Consider the following 18,517-nt stretch of genomic DNA (forward strand, 5'->3'; position numbering starts at 1 on the left):
ATAAATGAATGAGAGCTACTAATTTTGACAGACTCTTTCACTGAACATGGTAAGGTACCTGCAGTGAATCTCAACATTGCTGTCAGCATAGTACAAGAAGATGTAAAATGTATTAATATCATGGATTTTAAGGGAAATGAAAAACTAAAACTACAGAGAGATACATGAGATTGGCAAAAATCCAAAAGTTTGGTACCTCTGTATTGACTATACAGAAGGGAAGAGGCGCTCTCGAATGCTGCTGGTGGTACTGTGGACTGTACAACACTAGAAGGGAAGCTTGGCACTACTTACCCCAATTACAAATGCATGTATCTTTTCACCCAGCAACTCCTCTCTAGGATTTACCTGGCAGACATACTCACCCATATGCAAAATCACATGAGCACACAAAGTTACATGTTTGAAACAGCACAAGACTTCGATTAGGGTGTTCATAGAGTAAAATATGAGACAGCTTTAAAAAAGAATGAGGAAGCTCTCTACATAATGAAATAGAAACATTTTCTAGATGTATCATTAAGTTAAAAAAAAAAAACCCAAGGTGAAGAACAGTATAGTTTACTACCATAAGAAAAACAAAAGTGGAGAAGAGGACTATTTCTATTTATTTGTATATGCCTAATGAATGGCTGGAAGACTACACAAGAAACTAATAACAGTGGATTATCTCTATGGAGGCAAGAACGAGGTTGATGGAGGCAGGGGTAGGAGGGAGACTTTTCACTGCATACCTGTATATACTTTTTGATTTTTGAACTATGTGACTATATTATTCAAAATATTAAATAAACTTTGCTGATGAATTTTTCCTAAGTATCTGGTGAACACTTTATGAACCATTAATGAACCCTTAATATATACCTAGGCTTTATATTAAGTACTATGTACGTATTATCTCATTCAATCCTTATATCAACCTCATGGTGTAGATGCTACAATCACTCCTGTTTTACAGAGCAGGAAAACCTCAGACTCAGAAGGTCATGTGGCTAATAAGCCGTAAAACTGGAATTCAATCCAAAGTGTGTGAGATTAACCACCACACCACCCTGTGTATCTATGAAATAGTTTTGATAATGATATATGTATTGATTAATATAAAAAAATAGCAATCACCTGCTGCCCTTCTGTGCCCTCAGCAGTAACCATAGCAACAGAGTGCGTTCCTGCCGAGGAGATGACTGCGTCGTGAGCTGGGACCGTGATAGGTGTGCCATCCTGCGTTACCATCGTGATGGTATTGCCAATGGCTTGCATGTCAGCTTGAGATATGTTGACCTGCAACACAATGCATTTTACATATCAGTCTGTTTCTTGTTCTATTTGGCAATTTTTAGTAAGGACTAGGCCTAGTCCTTAAATAAGTCTACTCTGTGGAGCAAATAAGAATTCTATAATGGAATAAACTCTTTAGAAAGAGATCGTCAGAAAAACTTTTTATTTTTTAAAGATTTTATTTTTAAGTCATCTTTATGTCCAACATGGGGTTCCAACTAATAACCCCAAGATCAAGAGATCAGGGGTTGCATGTCCTACTGACTGAGCCAGTTAGGTATCCCCAAACTGATTCTTTCTTTCTTTATTTAAAGTAGACTTCACGCCCAGTTCAGAGCCTAACACAGGGCTTGAACTCATGGCCCTGAGATCAAGACCTAGCTGAGATCAAGAGTTGGATGCCTGGGGCACCTGGATGGCTCAGTTGGTTAAGCATCTGACTCTTGATTTTGGCTCAGGTCGTGATCTCATGGTTTCGTGGATTCGAACCCCGTGTGGGGCTCTTTGTGCTACTTGCATGGAGCCTGCTTGGGATTCTCTGTCTCCTTCTCTCTCTGCTCTTCCCCTGCTCATGCTATCTCTCTCAAAATAAATAAATAAACTTAAAAAAAAAAAAAAAAGAGTTGGACGCTTAACCGATTGAGTCACCCAGGCGCCCCAAGCTATTTCTTAAATGCACTTCCTCCTCTCCATCTCTACTGCCAATTTACACCCTTACTTTTTCCTTGTCTGACTTTCCACAATAATACAACTTCTTTTTAGGTATCCAGTCTAACCCTTTCTTAAGCCATCCTCTACCTTGACACCTTTTTAAAAGAACAAATTTCATTATGCTCCCTGTTCAAATCCCCAGGGCCCCCCATCACTAGAGTTTAGACTTTTTACATGGTATTCATGACCTTTTGCAATCTGGCCTTTAACAGCATCTGTAGACTCATCTTCCACTACTTCTAAACCAGCATCTGGCATTCCAGCCACAACTAATCATTTGCAGTCCCAGAGTGTCATATTCTCTTCTATTTTCCTGGCTTTTCCCTTCCCTTCACTCTGCCTGCCAAACACATGAAAACTCCTCAAGATCCAACTAAATGGGGGGCACCCGGGTGGCTCAGTCAGTTAAGCATCCAACTACAGCTCAGGTCATGATCTCGCTGTCCGTGAGTTCAAGCCCTGCATTGGGCTTTGTGCTCACAGCTTGGAGCCTGGAGCCTGCTTCAGATTCTGTGACTCCCTCTCTCTCTGCCCCTCCCCCACTCGTGCTCGGTCTCTCTCTGTCTCGAAAAAATGAATAAATGTTAACAAAAAAAAAAAGATCCAACTAAATGGCCATTCTCTAAAAGGGTCTCCAAGGTTCCTTCAGGAATAATCATTTACTCCTTCCTCCAGGCTGCCACTGCACTTTACACATTCCTCAATTACATACCCATCATAAGAGGTTATTGTTCATTTAGAAATATCTCTCTCCTCGACTATGATACCCCCCCTTCCTATATTCCCCACATTCAGCCTACCAAAGTATCTGGCATTGGGTAGACATTCCATAAATGTTTGTTATTTAACTGACTAAAGGAATGGAAGAGAAATCTAATCCCTGAAGGAAATGGGAAGGTTACATCTGGAGAAAATACATCGGGATAAGGAAAATAGCTGCTCTGGAACACATGAAGGGGGATGAGGCTCACTTTATGTGGTCAGAGAGAAACCAGGAGTGGCTGACATAGCAGGAGGTTCCAGTCTGATAAACATTAGAATTACCCAACAATGGAACAGGCTGCTTCTTTTGAAACTGCCTTATCTGTTTGGGGGCTCCTGGAGAGGGGAATTCTCTTGGGAGGGAGGGAGGGAGGGAGGTTACATCACATTACTTCCAGAGGGCCTCTGTCTGTGACGATCTAATTCAAGAAAAAGTCTTAGGATTGATGCTAAATTAAAACCGGGTTAGTAAATATGTTTAATCTTGCACAGCAATCAGTGGACAAAGAATACTGTGAGGGTGAGGAATTAGTGCCATCAAAAGTGAGGGGGAAGGGAATGAATGGGATGGTACAAGCACTTTTAATTTTCCAATCCTGAATATGTGCTGCTTCCTAGTTAGCATCAGCATGGTAACAGTTATCAACACAAAGGGCAGATTCATCATGGGAGGTAAGCTCTGAGAGAGACAAGTAAGGAGAGAGTTCTCCATGGAAAAGACAGTTATAGGAGGATAAAGAACCCCATATGCTCATTTCTACCAGGTACTAAGACAACCTTAGTTGGAGCCTAAAAATAAAATCAAGGAGCGCCTGGGTGGCGCAGTCGGTTAAGCGTCCGACTTCAGCCAGGTCACGATCTCGCGGTCCGTGAGTTCGAGCCCCGCGTCAGGCTCTGGGCTGATGGCTCGGAGCCTGGAGCCTGTTTCCGATTCTGTGTCTCCCTCTCTCTCTGCCCCTCCCCCGTTCATGCTCTGTCTCTCTCTGTCCCAAAAATAAATAAAAAAACGTTGGAAAAAAAATTTAAAAAAAAAATAAATAAAAATAAAAATAAAATCAAGTCTGGATTATTTTAGGCTAGTGGCATCTAGAAACGTTCAGAGAATAACCATTATACTGCTTTTCCTGGGGAAATCAAGATACCTTTCTATGAATTCTGGGAGATAAGTTAAGTGAACTTCCATGACTCCAGGGAGGGAGACAGACACACTTTGGAAATTTTATAAGTTTTGCCCATCACTGACTTCCCAGGATCTTTTAATGATCAACCCCTCAGCCAAGGCTCTGTTGGTTTCTCAATCTCACCTCCTGGATCTAATCAGCTACTAAATCCTATCCTTTCTCTGAATTATATTTTCACACAGATCCTTTACTTTTCAAGCCCTCCATTTCACTGTGGTTCTGACTTCTACCACCTCACCTTTGAGCTATGCCAATAACACCATGGGAATGCTGGACTCACAACCATGCTGTCTCTCCTAATGTTCCTGTATGTAGCCTCTTTCAGCAGACTACTAGAAAGCCTTCGGGAGATCTAGCATTGCTTGCAAGCTGATATTCAAGGCTTTCCTCGATTAAGGCCCAACCTGCCTTTCATGCCCATGTTCAGAGAAACAATATTTAACTTGTTTGGCTTTTGGTGGATACTTACATGCTGAGTCCCATCCTGGGATATGAGTGTAACTTGTTGACTCAACCCAGACTGGGTTACTGTGGCTACTTGTGTAGACACAACATCATCCCCTTCTACACCTGTAACATATGTGATCTGGGACCCTTTAAGAACATCTTCATTTTGACCTATTTAAAACAAATGAATCATTTATTTGACCAACCAAGCAAGCTGTTTAGAAAACAGAGGATATTTTCTTTCTTTCTTTCTTTTTTTTTATCACTTTGAATATTTACTTTTTCCCCAAGTTTTTACTTTAATTCCAGTTAACACACAGTGTTGTATTTGTTTCAGGTGTACAATACAGTGACTCAACAATTCCATACATCATCTGGTGCTCATCATGACAAATGCTCTCCTTAATCTCTGTCACCTATGTAATCCCCCATCCACCTGTCCTCTGGTAACCATCAGTTTGGTCTCCAGAGTTAAGATCCTGTTTCTTGATTTGTCTCTCTTTCTCTTTGCTTGTTTTGTTTCTTAAATTTCACATATGAGTAAAATCGTATGGTATTTCTCTTTCTCTGACTTATTTCACTTAGCATAATACTCTCTAGCTCCATCCATGTCATTGCACATGGCAAGATTTCATTCTTTTTTATGGCTGAATAATATTTCAGTGTGCTGGTATAACACTCTGAATTAGTGTTTTTGTATTCTTTAGGTAAATAGCCAGTAGTGTCATTGCTGGATTAAAAATAGCTCTATTTTTAACTTTTTGAGGAACCTCCATATTGTTTTCAGAGTGGCTGCACCAGTTTGCATTCCCACCAACAGTGCACAAGGATTCCTTTTCCTCCATATCTTCACCAACACCTGTTGTTTCTTGTGTTGTTGATTTTAGCCATTCTGACAGGTGTGAGGTGATATCACATCATAGTTTTGATTTGCATTTCAAAAACAGAGAATACTGTAAATATGACAGACATTTATACAAATTAAAGTGTATACATGTTATAGTCCAAATCATATGGCTTCTAGCACCTCCTTTTAATTCCTCTACCTTTACTTTTGTAAAGCCAAGCCAAATCAAAGCAGACCAAACCAAACCTTTCCACATCAAATTTAAATATTCTAATTTTGGGAGACCACTCTTATTCTTAATTGGAGTAATTATGTGATACTGTGCATGTGTGCTGGGGGGCAGGGGGAGTACTGAACAGGAAGACTGCCTGGCAAATACCCTTCCAACATGGCAAGTATGCTAAGTTCTTGCAGTCACTTAAGAAGCTTTTAAATATGATAACACAATCTTCATAAACATTAGCCGCAAAACCAGAACGGTGTGTAAACAGAACCTACTAATACTAAATTACTTACTCTTTAACACAAGTGATTGACCACAAGTCATCAGTACACAATGACCACATTGTGTAAAGACAATGTAATGGCACATTATCTGGGGAGAGGTTAATCATTTAATAAGGGACAGAACAGGAGCACCCATCCACTTCCTTAGGTCATGAAGAACCAGCAAGTAGACAGCAATTTCAACAGTCCATTAGTGCTATACTTGGCAACCAGGAAGTCTGCTGATCTATTTTTTCATCACTTTTCACCTCCCAGGAAGCCAGAAGGAGGGTAAATATGTTTTTTTCTTCCTTCAAAGAAGGACTTATGCTAATTTAACACTACTTCTCAAAAGCTAGTGGCTGATGCATGCACTCCTATGGCTATGGTCATCATGGTAAAATCTCCAGTCATTATTTCATGTCTTTTTGTTCTGTTTCACAGCTATTTATATACCATTATTCCAATGGGCTACCATACCTAGAGAATTGTATAAGAGAAAAGGAGTACAAATCCATCCCTATTCTTGGAAAAATAATCTTTGTTTATTATTTTTGAAATAAAATTTGTATCATTATATTACAGACTACTTTCTAAAATACAAGAAATTCAGACAATCTGAAAAATCAGCACTAAAGGAAAAGACTGAAGAGGCTTTAGAAAGGAAGAATTTCAAAACCTAAGCTTGTCCAGCCTATTTAAAAAAAAAAAAAAGCCTACTTTCTAACTGCAAGGATTCAGCAGTTGTTGGGTTTTCTAACCATGCCCACTTACAGTGTTTTGGCTAGAAAGTACTATAGCATTCAGGACTGAAGGAATTGTTATTTTCTCACCATCACATGACAGATATCTGAAAAAACAAATTAGAACTACAGGGAATCATTTCAGCAGGGAGTGAATGATCTGTCCTTTCCCTTACTCTCCAACACTTCAATATAAGAAGGAGAAAATATGATTTATTTTAATTTTTAAGTCTACTTTGTTTAGGAGGTACTCAGTGAAATAGGAGGATGGCCCAGGCTTTGTTTTATTGGGTGTGTGTGTTGTTTTAAGAAAACCTACTCACTTAGTTTACCTATTTACCTATGCTAAGTTACTTACGTGATATCATAGAATGTGATCCTCTAAAATATTTTTTCCCCAAGAGTTTATTCTTATGAAATGAATGTTTTTGTCTCCTTACAACAATACTGAATAGCACATGAATCAACTAAAAGTTATTTGGGAGTGCTCTGCCATTCTCATGCTTAAGATCAACATCCTTAGGGCACCCGAATAGCCTAGCTGCCCCTACCTTGCTCTCCAGCCTCATTTCATACTGCCTTCCCAGGCAGAAGTGCCACACTGGCCAGGCTTCTTTTAGTCTCTCCAATTTACTTTGCTCTCCCCAACCTCAGGGCTTTTTGTATTTGCCATTCCCTCTATTCAGAATGTTCTCTTACCTTTGCTCCTTATTTCCCCTCCCTGCGAAATCCCTGCGTCTCCACCTAATTAACCCCTATCCACTCTCTAGATCTCTCGTAGTAGCTGTTACTTTAACCTATGTAAGAAGTGTGTCTAGCTAACCTGTACTGAATTTAAAAATACCAGAAGGCTCACACTGCTTTTGCAGGGGATGTATTGCAACTATTTGCATTCACATCCAATTATATGTAGGGGTCACTTTATTAAGCAGCAAAATAACTCACATCACTCAACTTCAACTCAAACCAAAGCCTAGACTGCTCTAGACAACAGGGGGGCAGTGGGTAACACGTGCCCTGCTCTGCCTCCAGGTGTGCCAGGGTCCTCTGCTCCTGCAGCTCAGGCCACTGTCACTTGAAACACATGTGATCTCAAAGTTGGAAGGTTCCAGGGCTTCTTTAGGGATAATTACAGCTTTTCTTGCCAAACGGAAGCCACATTCAAGAGGCAAAAAACCCTTCATCACGTATGTAAGCATGACCGAGGTCTGGCACCACAGCCTGGCCATTTCTCAGAAGAAAAATAGCAATTCAAGCTGGGTATCCTAAATCCATTTTATTCCCATCTTTCTGTTTCTTTAACAAGAGGAGAACTAAACAGGGGTAAAAAGAAAAAGAACCTCCCAGGCTAGATTAACTTCCCTTCTTATACATCCCACAGCACCAAGTACCATTTTTTGCTACCACTTATTACAGTTGTAAATTATATATTTGTGTGATTATTTGAATGAAACTTTATGATCTGAGAAAATGCTATGCATCATAAATTATGGTAGCTGTTGATTCCCAGAGAGAGAGATTTATTGGAAAGAACACTTACCTGGGGGAGGCTCAAAGAAGGCTTCCTGCTCCTCCTCGATGGGCTCAGTGTCATTGTGGGCCGTCCGTTTGTGCATGGCCAGTGTGGAGATCTGCTTGTAGGTCTTCCCACAGTGATTACAGTTGTATGGTTTGGAATGAGTGTGAACAACATGATGTTTGTACAAACTGGAATATTCTGTAAACCTTTTGTCACATCCAGGGACTGTACAAACATATGGCTTTTCACCTAAGAACATACACACATACACACAAAAATCAACTTTTACATATATGAAGGCATAATCAATCCATTCCTCCCATGGGGAAAAAAAGCCTCTAATGGCAAAAATAGATGTCTATCAAATCTCTCTTTTTTTTTTTTACAATTTATTTTTGATAGAGAGAGACAGAGCACAAGTGGGGTAGGGGCAGAGAGAGAGGGAGACACAGAATCCGAAGCAGGCTCCAGGCTCTGAGCTGCCAGCACAGAGCCTGACGCGGGGCTCAAACTCACAAACCACGAGATCATGAACCTGAGCCAAAGTCGGACGCTCAACTGACTGAGCCACCCAGGCGCCCCCCCTTTTAAGTTTTATTATCTATTTATTTTGGGAGAGTCCAAGTGGAGGAGAGAGAGAGAGAGAGAGAGAGAGAGAGAGAGAGAGAGAGAGAGGGAACCCAAGCAGGCTCTGCACCAGCAGCATGGAGCCATACCTGGGGATCGAATCCACGAACTGTGAGATCATGACTGGAGTCTAAACCAAGAGTCAGACACTTAACCAAATGAGCACCCAGGTGCCCCAATGAACTGTCCAATCTCTTTCTATACTGCTACGAGGCAGAACACAAAAAAAGACTCCCTATGATTTTGTCTTTGTTCAAAAGGCTGTCTACATTCTAAGTCTTATCTCATGCCCGAATACCACTCTTCCCTTCATTTCAAGGGATGAGAAAAGTAAGGATAGAGATGTTGCCCAGGGTAACTCTAAGCTTTGATAAAACTAATTTATTGTTACCTATAACTAGACAAGTCAGTAACATTAATGCTGTATTAAAAATGACAATAATAAATGCAATGATTACTATAACAAATGCAGCTTTCCCTAAGGGTTTTATAAGGATAATAAAAAAGGTCTAGAAAGTCTACTAGACATAGTCTGAACACTTCAGTAAATCTAAAAGGACATATTCATATAATTTCTAAAATGTGCATACATGTGTGCATACAAGTGCATGTCTTACTTTATTCTCATTTTATACCTTCCTTGGATAACTGCATTTTCTTGTATGGTTCTAAACACAGTAAAACCACCCATAAATAGTAAAAAAATCTCACACTAATATAATCTGTAACATAAATCTTGAATATAAAGTAATGGGAAATTGCTTCCTGTCCTCTGCCCAGTCTATAGTCTCAAACTAGGGCAAGGTTAAGTTCTTATCTTGGTAGATGATCATGGGAGACATGTGTTGAGGGCAAGCCCAGGCACGGAAAGGGCAGGCAATTCCAACAGAAAACCAGTCCCATTGATATTTAGGCTGGAGCAGAAACCGCCACTAGGTGGCACCAAACCACAGTCAAGATGTAAATGATTTGAATTGCACTTTGGAGCTCCCTACTGGTTATCTGCATAGCCTCAACTGGGTCATCTAACCAACCTTGCAAGAGTGGATTGAATTTTACATGGCTGAATCTTTGTACTCCACTTACTGCATAATGCGGGCATTTACTATTATCATCTACCTGATGATCACTAGTCAATCTTTTCTACCTCTTGGGTCAGACCAACATTTCTAACTGCCTACTGCACCTCTCTACTTCAACAATTCTCAATCATGTACACATATGAAAGACCTGGGTTTTTAAAAATATAAACTGATGCCTGGGCCTCATCCCAGTAAAATTATGTCAGCACTGTGCAGATAGAATATGGAGAATTCTATTTTTAGAAAGCGAATTCAACAGGCAGCCACATTTAAGAACACTGCTCGGGGAGCCAGTCAGTTAAGCATTAGACTTTGGCACAGTTCATGAGTTCAAGCCCCACACTGGGCTCTCTGCTGTCAGTATGGAGCCTGTTTCAGATTCTCTGTCCCCCTCACTCTCTGCCCTTCCTCTGCTCTTGTATGCATGCTCTCTCTCTCTCTCTCTCAAAAATAAACATTAAAAAAAAATTAATTAAAAATAAAAGCACTGCTCTTCTTAAATGTCCCAAAGATCAGTATAGCTAAACTTAATGTGAGCATCCCTCTTATTGGAATCTAATTTGCCCATTAAACAGGTGAACAGCAAACTTTCAGGTAATGAGTCTATATTCCATTTGCTTTAAATGGGTAAAATAATGTTTTCTCAGCCCATCTAAAAATCCCAGCCAATTTCCCCAAATATCATAAAAAGGCCCTTAAGCACCTGTGTTATAATCCACTAGGAATGTTTACATAATATTAAGATAATATAGATAAAATACCAATTATCTAGGGGTGCCTGGGTGGCTCAGTTGGTTAAGTGATTTGATTTTGGCTCAGGTCATGATCTCACGGTTTGTGGGTTCGGGCCCTTTGTCAGGCTCTTTGCTGACAGTGCGTAGCTTGTTTGGGATTCTCTCTGTCTCTCTCTGGCTCTCCCTCACTCGTGCTCTCTCTCTCTCTCTCTCTCTAAAATAAAAAAATAAACTTAAAAAAACCCCAATTATCTAATTATTTAACAGTCAATGAACTCAGTAGTGGGTATATGTCTGTGTGTAACACACAATGATACAGTAAGTATCAGACAGGAATTCTGTTTTCCTTCTACACCACAAACACGTAAAAATCAAATCTCTTAAAGACATAAAAGGAATACAAATTATAGTAGCAAAATATCATTTTTCTTCTAATCTATGGTTTTCTTTTCCAGGCCTCTGGGTTTTCACAGTCTTTTCCGTTTTCTTAGAGAACACTTTAATAATGTAGGAAACATGGTGATGGACTCAGTCTAAAAGTCCATTTCCCCTGGGAAAGCCTTCCTTGAATACTTCTCCATTCCCACAGAGACGGCTGCTCCCCCTCTCTACTCCCGTAACATCTTGTCCACGCAATGGGAGAAACTGCACTCTGTAGCAATTAACTATCTGCCATCTCTCCCCAGTTCTACTGCTCTGGACTATGTCTTATCTGTCTCTGTACCTCTGATGCCTGGCAGGGGAACACACAACAGATGCTCAGTCTGCTGACTAAATGAATGTATACATGCTAATGTGAAGTTTTTTTAAGTTGCTTAATCCCTCCCCACCATGCCAAGTGGTAGGAAGGAGAGAAGGAAGGAATTACTTGGAAATGGGTTTATGGAAGAAAGATGGAAGGCAAAGAAATCAAAAACTGTTACCTGTGTGTATCCTCACATGATTTTTATAATTGGTTGCACTGGCAAATGCCCTCCCACATCCTGGTTCTGTGCAATAATAAGGTCTTTCTCCTGTGTGTGTCCTAATATGCACTTTTCTGATATTTGATGTTGTAAAAGACCGACCGCAGCCTTCAAAGGGACATTTAAAGGGCCTTTCTCCTGAAAATACAAAAAGGAATAAATTGAATAGTGCAAAAATACATAGAAAATTGAAATGTCTTATCCTTCAATTCTGCCTAGGATCATACTCATAGAGTCCTTCTGCACTTCCCTTTCAGGTTTTTTTCCCCTATGAATAGCATCTTCTACTCCCAGCTTAAATTTATATAGGAGAATCTGAATATTATTCAAAACTTATCATTGCACAACTTTCCAAGAAGGAATCATCCAGATGGGCATATTAAAAATGAGCTGAGAAAGGCAGAGAAAGAAATATCATAAAGAAATACAAAAGAAAAACAGAGTTAGGGGTGCCTGGGTGGCTCAGTTGGTTAAGTGTCCGACTCGGCTCAGGTCATGATCTCACGGTTTGTGGGTTCGAGCCCTGTCTCGGGCTCTGTGCTGACAGCTCAGAGCCTGGATCCTCCTTCAGATTCTGTGTCTCCCTCTCTCTTTTCCCCTCCCCCCATTCATGCTCTGTTTCTCTCCGTGTCAAAAACAAATAAACATAAAAAAAATTTAAAGAAAAAAAAAAGTTAGGAATAAGAATTATGTTAGAAAAACACCAGAATCCCCAAAAGCTTATCTCCTATTTTATTTATTATGTAATACTTCAAAGAAAAATGTATGTTTTTTAAAAATCCAGTGTCTAGCACATAATATGCATCACATATACTTGCTGAATATATTACTATTACTATTCTCATAAACTAAGCTTATGAAAAAGTCTATCCTGCCAATTATATTTCTTTTCTTCATACCTGCTTTATACAACCTCAGAACCCAAAGGGCCTCTAAACTGTCAAGCATGAAACAATAGCCTTGCTTTTGATGCTTTTATAGAATGAGTTCGAATTAAGCAACAACTCTTGTGATATATAAAAATCTCTGTGTATAGATAGATAAATAGATATAGATATTTACCCGCACATATAAAAGTGTGTTATTTTTCTTTTGGTCAAGTAAAATTAAGATTTTCCTGCTGGTAAAAAAAACACTCCAAAAGATTTCTGCCCTCAAATATGAAATCATTTAAAAAGGAGCAGGAATCTCTGATCCTTTCTTTAGAGAAAGTTTTCTTTCAATATGTTAACTTAAAGTAAGTACTTTGTCTTGGGTAAGTCCCTTCTCCTGTCTGGATCTAGACAACCTTAACCTTTTCCCGGCTCTGCCGTGTTGGGATGATAAGGAATCAAGAGTTCTAACAATTCCCATGGTGATATATACACTACTACACTACTCCTCTGACTCTATAGGACCTTGCTTTATTTTTGCACTGAAATCACTTGTTTGTAAAAGTCATCCCTAAAGCCCCCTTACACAACCCAACTTTTTACCAATGAAAATACTTACGATTTAAAAACTGATACACAAATATGTAGTTTGCTAAATGCATACTATCAAAGGAATCACAATTTCAATGTTTTGACCAAATATTAATAGAACTAGATTATGGTTTTATATAACTTTTACATAACAAGTTGGCATTATACGGTAAATCCAAATAGAATCTGCAGGAATTTGGAAAAACATGCTTCTGATACAATGGATAAAAATAAGTACATGAATGAAATAGAAGCAGAGACCTACAGCTTTGTTTGTAAACACTGTATAGTCATGTATTTTTTTTTAAGTTTATTTATTTATTTTGAGAGAGAGAGAGCACAAGCAAGCCTGTGAGCAGGGAAAGAGCAGAGAGAGAGAGAGAGAGAGAGAGAGAGAATATGAATCCCAAGCAGGCTCCACACTGTCAGCACAGAGCCTGATGTGGGGTTCGAACTCACAAACTGTGAGATCATGACTTGAGCTGAAATCAAGAGTTGGATGCTTAAGTGACTGAGCCATCCGGGTGCCCCCTGAACATTAAAAAGCAAAGCGTATCTGGGATCAAATTTGAGCTAAAAGTTAAACTTTAATGAATGGACAAATCCTCCATGGAAATTTGCTAAACTATTTCAGAATACTTAGTAGCACCTGGGGACAAAGTTATCACACTATGTTTAAACCATCTGTAGTAAAATTTCAAACTAAATTATTAAGCTATATATAATATGCTTAATCAATAGCTTGTAACAGTACCTCTTATCAACAGTTTCTGGAATCTTTCCAGCTCTCATCCAAAGCAAATAATTACCTTTATAATTGGTTTTCCAATTCTACAAATAATCAAGTACAAGAAAGGGAGGGAAGGGGAAATATAAACAAAGTACCCTTTAGGAAAAGGAGAGAAGGAAGTTTAAAGGGAACGAGATATGATCACAAGGAAGTAACAAGCCTTTCTTTCTGTGGGGCTGTTAGGAGTTCATTTTCTTAAGCAATAGCTTAATATAGGAGAAACAACGCTGAATTGAGAAGGAACTGGGTGCCTTAGGTTCTGGTCTCAGTTGGGCTAGTACACAGACATGCAATCCTAGGTAAATAAGCCTGCTGCTCAGATAATACCTGCAAACTGAATGGGCTGGTTGTCTATGACCATTGTTCACCTTTTTTTGGGATATGGACCCCTTTGAGATTCTAAAAAAAAATATGAGCCCTCTTCCTGGAAAGAATTTCTGGAGTTTAAGAGAAGTCCTTGAAGCTAACTCTGAAATGTCCAGAGACTCCTTCCCCAAGTCCCCTCCCTGCAGATTAATTCCTGACCTGAAAAAAAAAAAAAAAAAGTCCTGGCCTACATACAGTTATTTGTTTATACCAGTACCTGTATGAGTTCTTATATGTTTCTGTAGATCTCCTGAAGTTTTGAAAGACTTAGTACAATTATCTTCTGAACACCGATATGGCTTTTCTCCTGTATGAGTTCTGACATGACTTTTTAATCCATAACCTTTAAGAAAAACGTAAAGAAATTTAATTATATGAGACCCCTCTAAGCATGCCCACTGAGATTAAACTATTGAAAAATATAGTAAACACCAAGGATATAATACTAGGCAAACACAACAGAACAACCATTAACAACGTGTAAGAGTGTAACAGCTAAGGACTGTCCTGCTGGAAATGCAATACTTTCATCTCTGTCTAGAAGAGGTTCTATGTGTTTCTTTTTTTAAACGGCTCCAATCTTATTAGACGTTCACAACTCATACCCCAAAAGCTTGAAATGGAATCAAGACATTAAATGAGGACTAAGGTAGAAGTCAGGAGGCCAGGCCCCAACCCCTGCTAAGTCCTAGTTGCCCATGGTTCCCTCAGGTCTATCCTAACGTTAAAGTCTGTGTCAGCTTCTAATGCTCAGCTTTTACTTTTTTGCTAAAAGAAAGCTGAGTGTGGAGTGAAACACCAAATGCAGTAGGCAGAAATAGGCCTGAGGAGAAAAGTGAGAACAGAGAGAGAGAATAGAACAAGCAGGAGAAGAGGAAGTTAAGGGAGAGACTGAAAAACTGGTCACTGTGCATCCACAGATTCAGACAAAGGCAAGGGATCAGTTCCTACAGCTGGCCTGTCTCTGTTTGCCCCCTAAGAAAGACCAGGAAACAAAGAAAATTCATGTTTTTACCTGTTGCAAATGCTTTCCCACAGCCTAGGTGCTCACACTGATAAGGCCGGTCTCCTGTGTGTGACCTCTCATGGACCTGTCATGAAAATACAGGCATGATTCTACTTCCTTTAGGCAATTCCTCAGGTAGATGGTCTCAACATAGACCTGGTTTTTTTTTCCCTCTGTTGAATTACAGCTGACCTTTGAACATGCAGGGGTTAGGGATGCTGACCACCCCCCACCGCTGACCTCCTGTGCAGTGAAAAACCAGCATAGAACTCCTGACCCCCCCAAAAAAAACTTAACTACCAACAGCCTACTATTGAGCAGAAGCTGATTAACAGAAAGTCGATTAACACATTATTTCGTATGTTATATTCTTACAATATAGTAAACTACAGAAAACGTTAAGATAATAAAAGAAAATACATTTACAGTGCTGTACTGTATTTATTAAAAAAATTCACATATAAGTGGATATGCACAGTTCAAAACTGTGTTGTTCAAGGGTGAACTGTATTTTGTTGTTTGTATGGGTTTTTTTGGAAAAACAAAAGACAACCTTTCTCAAAAACTGTAGCCCAACAGTTCTCAATATGCTAAATGCTATATGTTATGAAGGATGCATTGTAATTTTTTTTTAATGTTTATTTTTGAGAGAGAGAGAGAGAGAGAGAGCAAGCAAGCGAGCATGAGCCGGGGAGGAGCAGAGACAGAGGGAGACACAGAATCCAAAGCAGGCTCCAGGCTCTGAGCTGTCAGCACAAAGTCCAACGTGGGACCCGAACCCACGAACCATGAGATCATGACCTGAGCTGAAGTCGGACACGTAACCGACTGAGCCACTCAGGCACCCCAAGAAGTACTCATTTTAAATAAGGAACAGGAGCATTAGAGGTCTGAGTTTTCCTACAGTGGTCAAAGGTGTCTGTATGGAACATATACATAGCGAGAGCTAGGATCAGAGCATAGACAGAGGCCACGCAATGTAAGGTTAAGAGTGTGGCGGCTGCTGCTACAGGGGCCTTGCCAGGAGGCAAGGCTTCACCATGAGGTGTTTGCCTTCTCTAAGCCTCAAAGTCCTTTCTGTAAAGCCAAGACATAACTATATCTAGTGTAGAGGGCTGCTGTGACGAATGATCATGACAATGGCCAACATCTACTGAATCTTTACCATGCACCAGGTCATTCTTTTCAGTACTGGTATGTATACAGTATCTACTTATTTATTTCTCACAAGCACTGTGTGAGGAAGGTACTTTTACCATAAGGAAAAAGGTACTAAGATGCTAAGTAACATGTCATGGTGACACAGCAATAAGTAATGGAGATGGGCTCTAGGGCTGCGACTCCAAATATGCTAAATGTTTTTAGCCTTGCTAAAAGCAAGACTTCTGCTTCCTGACACACTAAGTTATTCAATAAATGTTAGCTATGGAGTTGTGGTATGTTGTGTTTAGCTGCAAGCAAAATACCTGGCCTATATATTTGAAACATGAAACACATTAACACCAACTTCTGCTAGATTTCAGCAAATCACTGTTAACAGAATGATTACACATACATCTCTCATAAAATTATATAAATTTCCCATTTGACAAAAATATATTCAAATATATAGAGTATCTACCATGTGCCTGGTGGTATTTTGGACATTAGGGAGACAGAGATGAAGAACACATAATCCAAGCGCTCAGAGTTGAGAGTTTCTGAAATCTGCGTATGGCTTCACGTGATCTGTGTAAGAGCATGAGCGTGTGTCTATATCTTGGTAAGTGAGGGAAAACAATGGCATTTGAATACTACAACTATATCATGTTGGCATTTAATGTCCTAGGTACTGTCATAACTAAATACAGCATTTCCTTTATATATACCTTAAGATGATGAGCCGTTGTATATAATTTCCCACATCCATCATATTCACATCGAAATGCCTTCTCTCCACTCTGCTGAGACTTAGCAGTTACTCTTGTTGCATGTCCTTGTAAGACAATCTAGATGAAACAAAAAGTACGACTGAAATTATTTACACGGAAATAAAATAGATGAAATTATTATTTTCAGAATAAAAAAGATAAAACTGCAATGTGCGTTTCCAGATTCAGATCATCATTTTACAAAGATTCTATCATGTTGAGCCAGCTAGGTTAATTCTGTTCTGTGACTGAAGTCAGCGGCTGTGGAAGAAATCAAAAGGAGATCCAGAAGGGGGCATAGCTAGAGCTCACAGATCTATTCCCATTCTAGAAAAATCAACCCAAGTAGCATCTCCATTGTATGCAGGTATTCCATGATGTGCTCAAGGGATCTATCTATCTATCTAGATAGATATATTATATATTATTTAGGACATGTGCCCTAAAAACAATGTAAAGAGCACTTTCAATTTCAAAAGCATTTCAAAGCAATGAAAAAGAGAGGCTTATGACATTGGGGTCCCCTGCGGGAGACATTACAATCCATATGATCCTACTCCGTAACCTTTATTCAGTAGAAGATCATTTTTCTGGGACTCAACACCACGAGACTTCAAACAATTGTACTGATTTTAGAAGCTTTTTAAAGACAGCCACCTATTTTAGAAATTAAGATACCATAAAAATGGAAGACTGACTTTCTACTCTGCAGGCCCTGGGGTGACAGAGCTGTAGGTTAGGGCGAGCCGTCTCGAAGTGAAAACAAGGGGTGGAGGTGAGCAGTCCAGACAGAAGGGAGAGTATGACCAAAAGTATGGAAGGGTGCCTGGAGGAAGCGGAAACTTACTATGAGACTGTCATGTCTATATGACAGAATGAATAACAGGAAAAAGGGAAGATTAGGACCACATTTGGGAAGAGCTTTAGATGCCATTCTGAAGAGTAAACCTCGATAATGAAAGCAAAGGCAGGCATTAAGAGTTTTCTTTAATGGGAATGCAAGCTGGTGCAGCCATTCTGGAAAACAGTATGGAGGTTCCTCAAAAAACTAAAAATAGAACTACCATACAACCCAGCAATTGCACTACTAGGCATTTATCCAAGGGATACAGGTGTGCTGTTTAGAAGGGACACATGCACCCCCATGTTTATAGCAGAACTATCAACAATAGCCAAAGTATGGAAAGAGCCCAAATGTCCATCGATGGATGAATGGATAAAGAAGATGTGGTATATATATACAATGGAGTACTCCTTGGCAATCAAAAAGAATGAAACCTTGCCATTTGCAACTACGTGCATGGAACTGGAGGGTATCATGCTAAGTGAAATTAGGCAGTCAGAGAAAGACAAAATCATATGACTTCACTCATATGAGGACTTTAAGAGACAAAACAGATGAACATAAGGGAAGGGAAACAAAAATAATATAAAAACAGGGAGGGGAAAAACAGAAGAGACTCATAAATATGGAGAACAAACTGAGGGTTACAGGAGGGGTTGTGGGAGGGGGGATGGGTTAAATGGGTAAGGAGCATTAAGGAATCTACTCCTGAAATCATTGTTGCACTATATGCTAACTAATTTGGATATAAATTTA

At 39.5% G+C, this 18,517-nt stretch overlaps 1 protein-coding gene across 5 annotated transcripts in view; it reads right to left on the reverse strand.

Annotated features, from left to right (window-relative positions):
• The window catches only part of ZNF143 (zinc finger protein 143), a 55,754-nt gene that overhangs the window by 6,548 nt on the left and 30,689 nt on the right, over window positions 1-18,517 (reverse strand). For all 5 annotated transcript variants that reach the window (XM_078433198.1, XM_078433199.1, XM_078433197.2 and 2 more), the window contains 7 exons: window positions 16,876-16,995; window positions 15,017-15,092; window positions 14,219-14,344; window positions 11,341-11,520; window positions 7,996-8,223; window positions 4,402-4,550; window positions 1,120-1,281 (listed from right to left, as the gene is read on the reverse strand). In XM_078433198.1, coding sequence (XP_078289324.1) covers window positions 1,120-1,281; window positions 4,402-4,550; window positions 7,996-8,223; window positions 11,341-11,520; window positions 14,219-14,344; window positions 15,017-15,092; window positions 16,876-16,995 — 1,041 coding nt within the window. The remainder of the gene's footprint in view (window positions 1-1,119; window positions 1,282-4,401; window positions 4,551-7,995; window positions 8,224-11,340; window positions 11,521-14,218; window positions 14,345-15,016; window positions 15,093-16,875; window positions 16,996-18,517) is intronic.

The sequence above is a fragment of the Panthera onca genome, chromosome D1 (assembly GCF_046562875.1).
Source record: "Panthera onca isolate mPanOnc1 chromosome D1, mPanOnc1 haplotype 2, whole genome shotgun sequence".
Taxonomy (NCBI): domain Eukaryota; kingdom Metazoa; phylum Chordata; class Mammalia; order Carnivora; family Felidae; genus Panthera; species Panthera onca.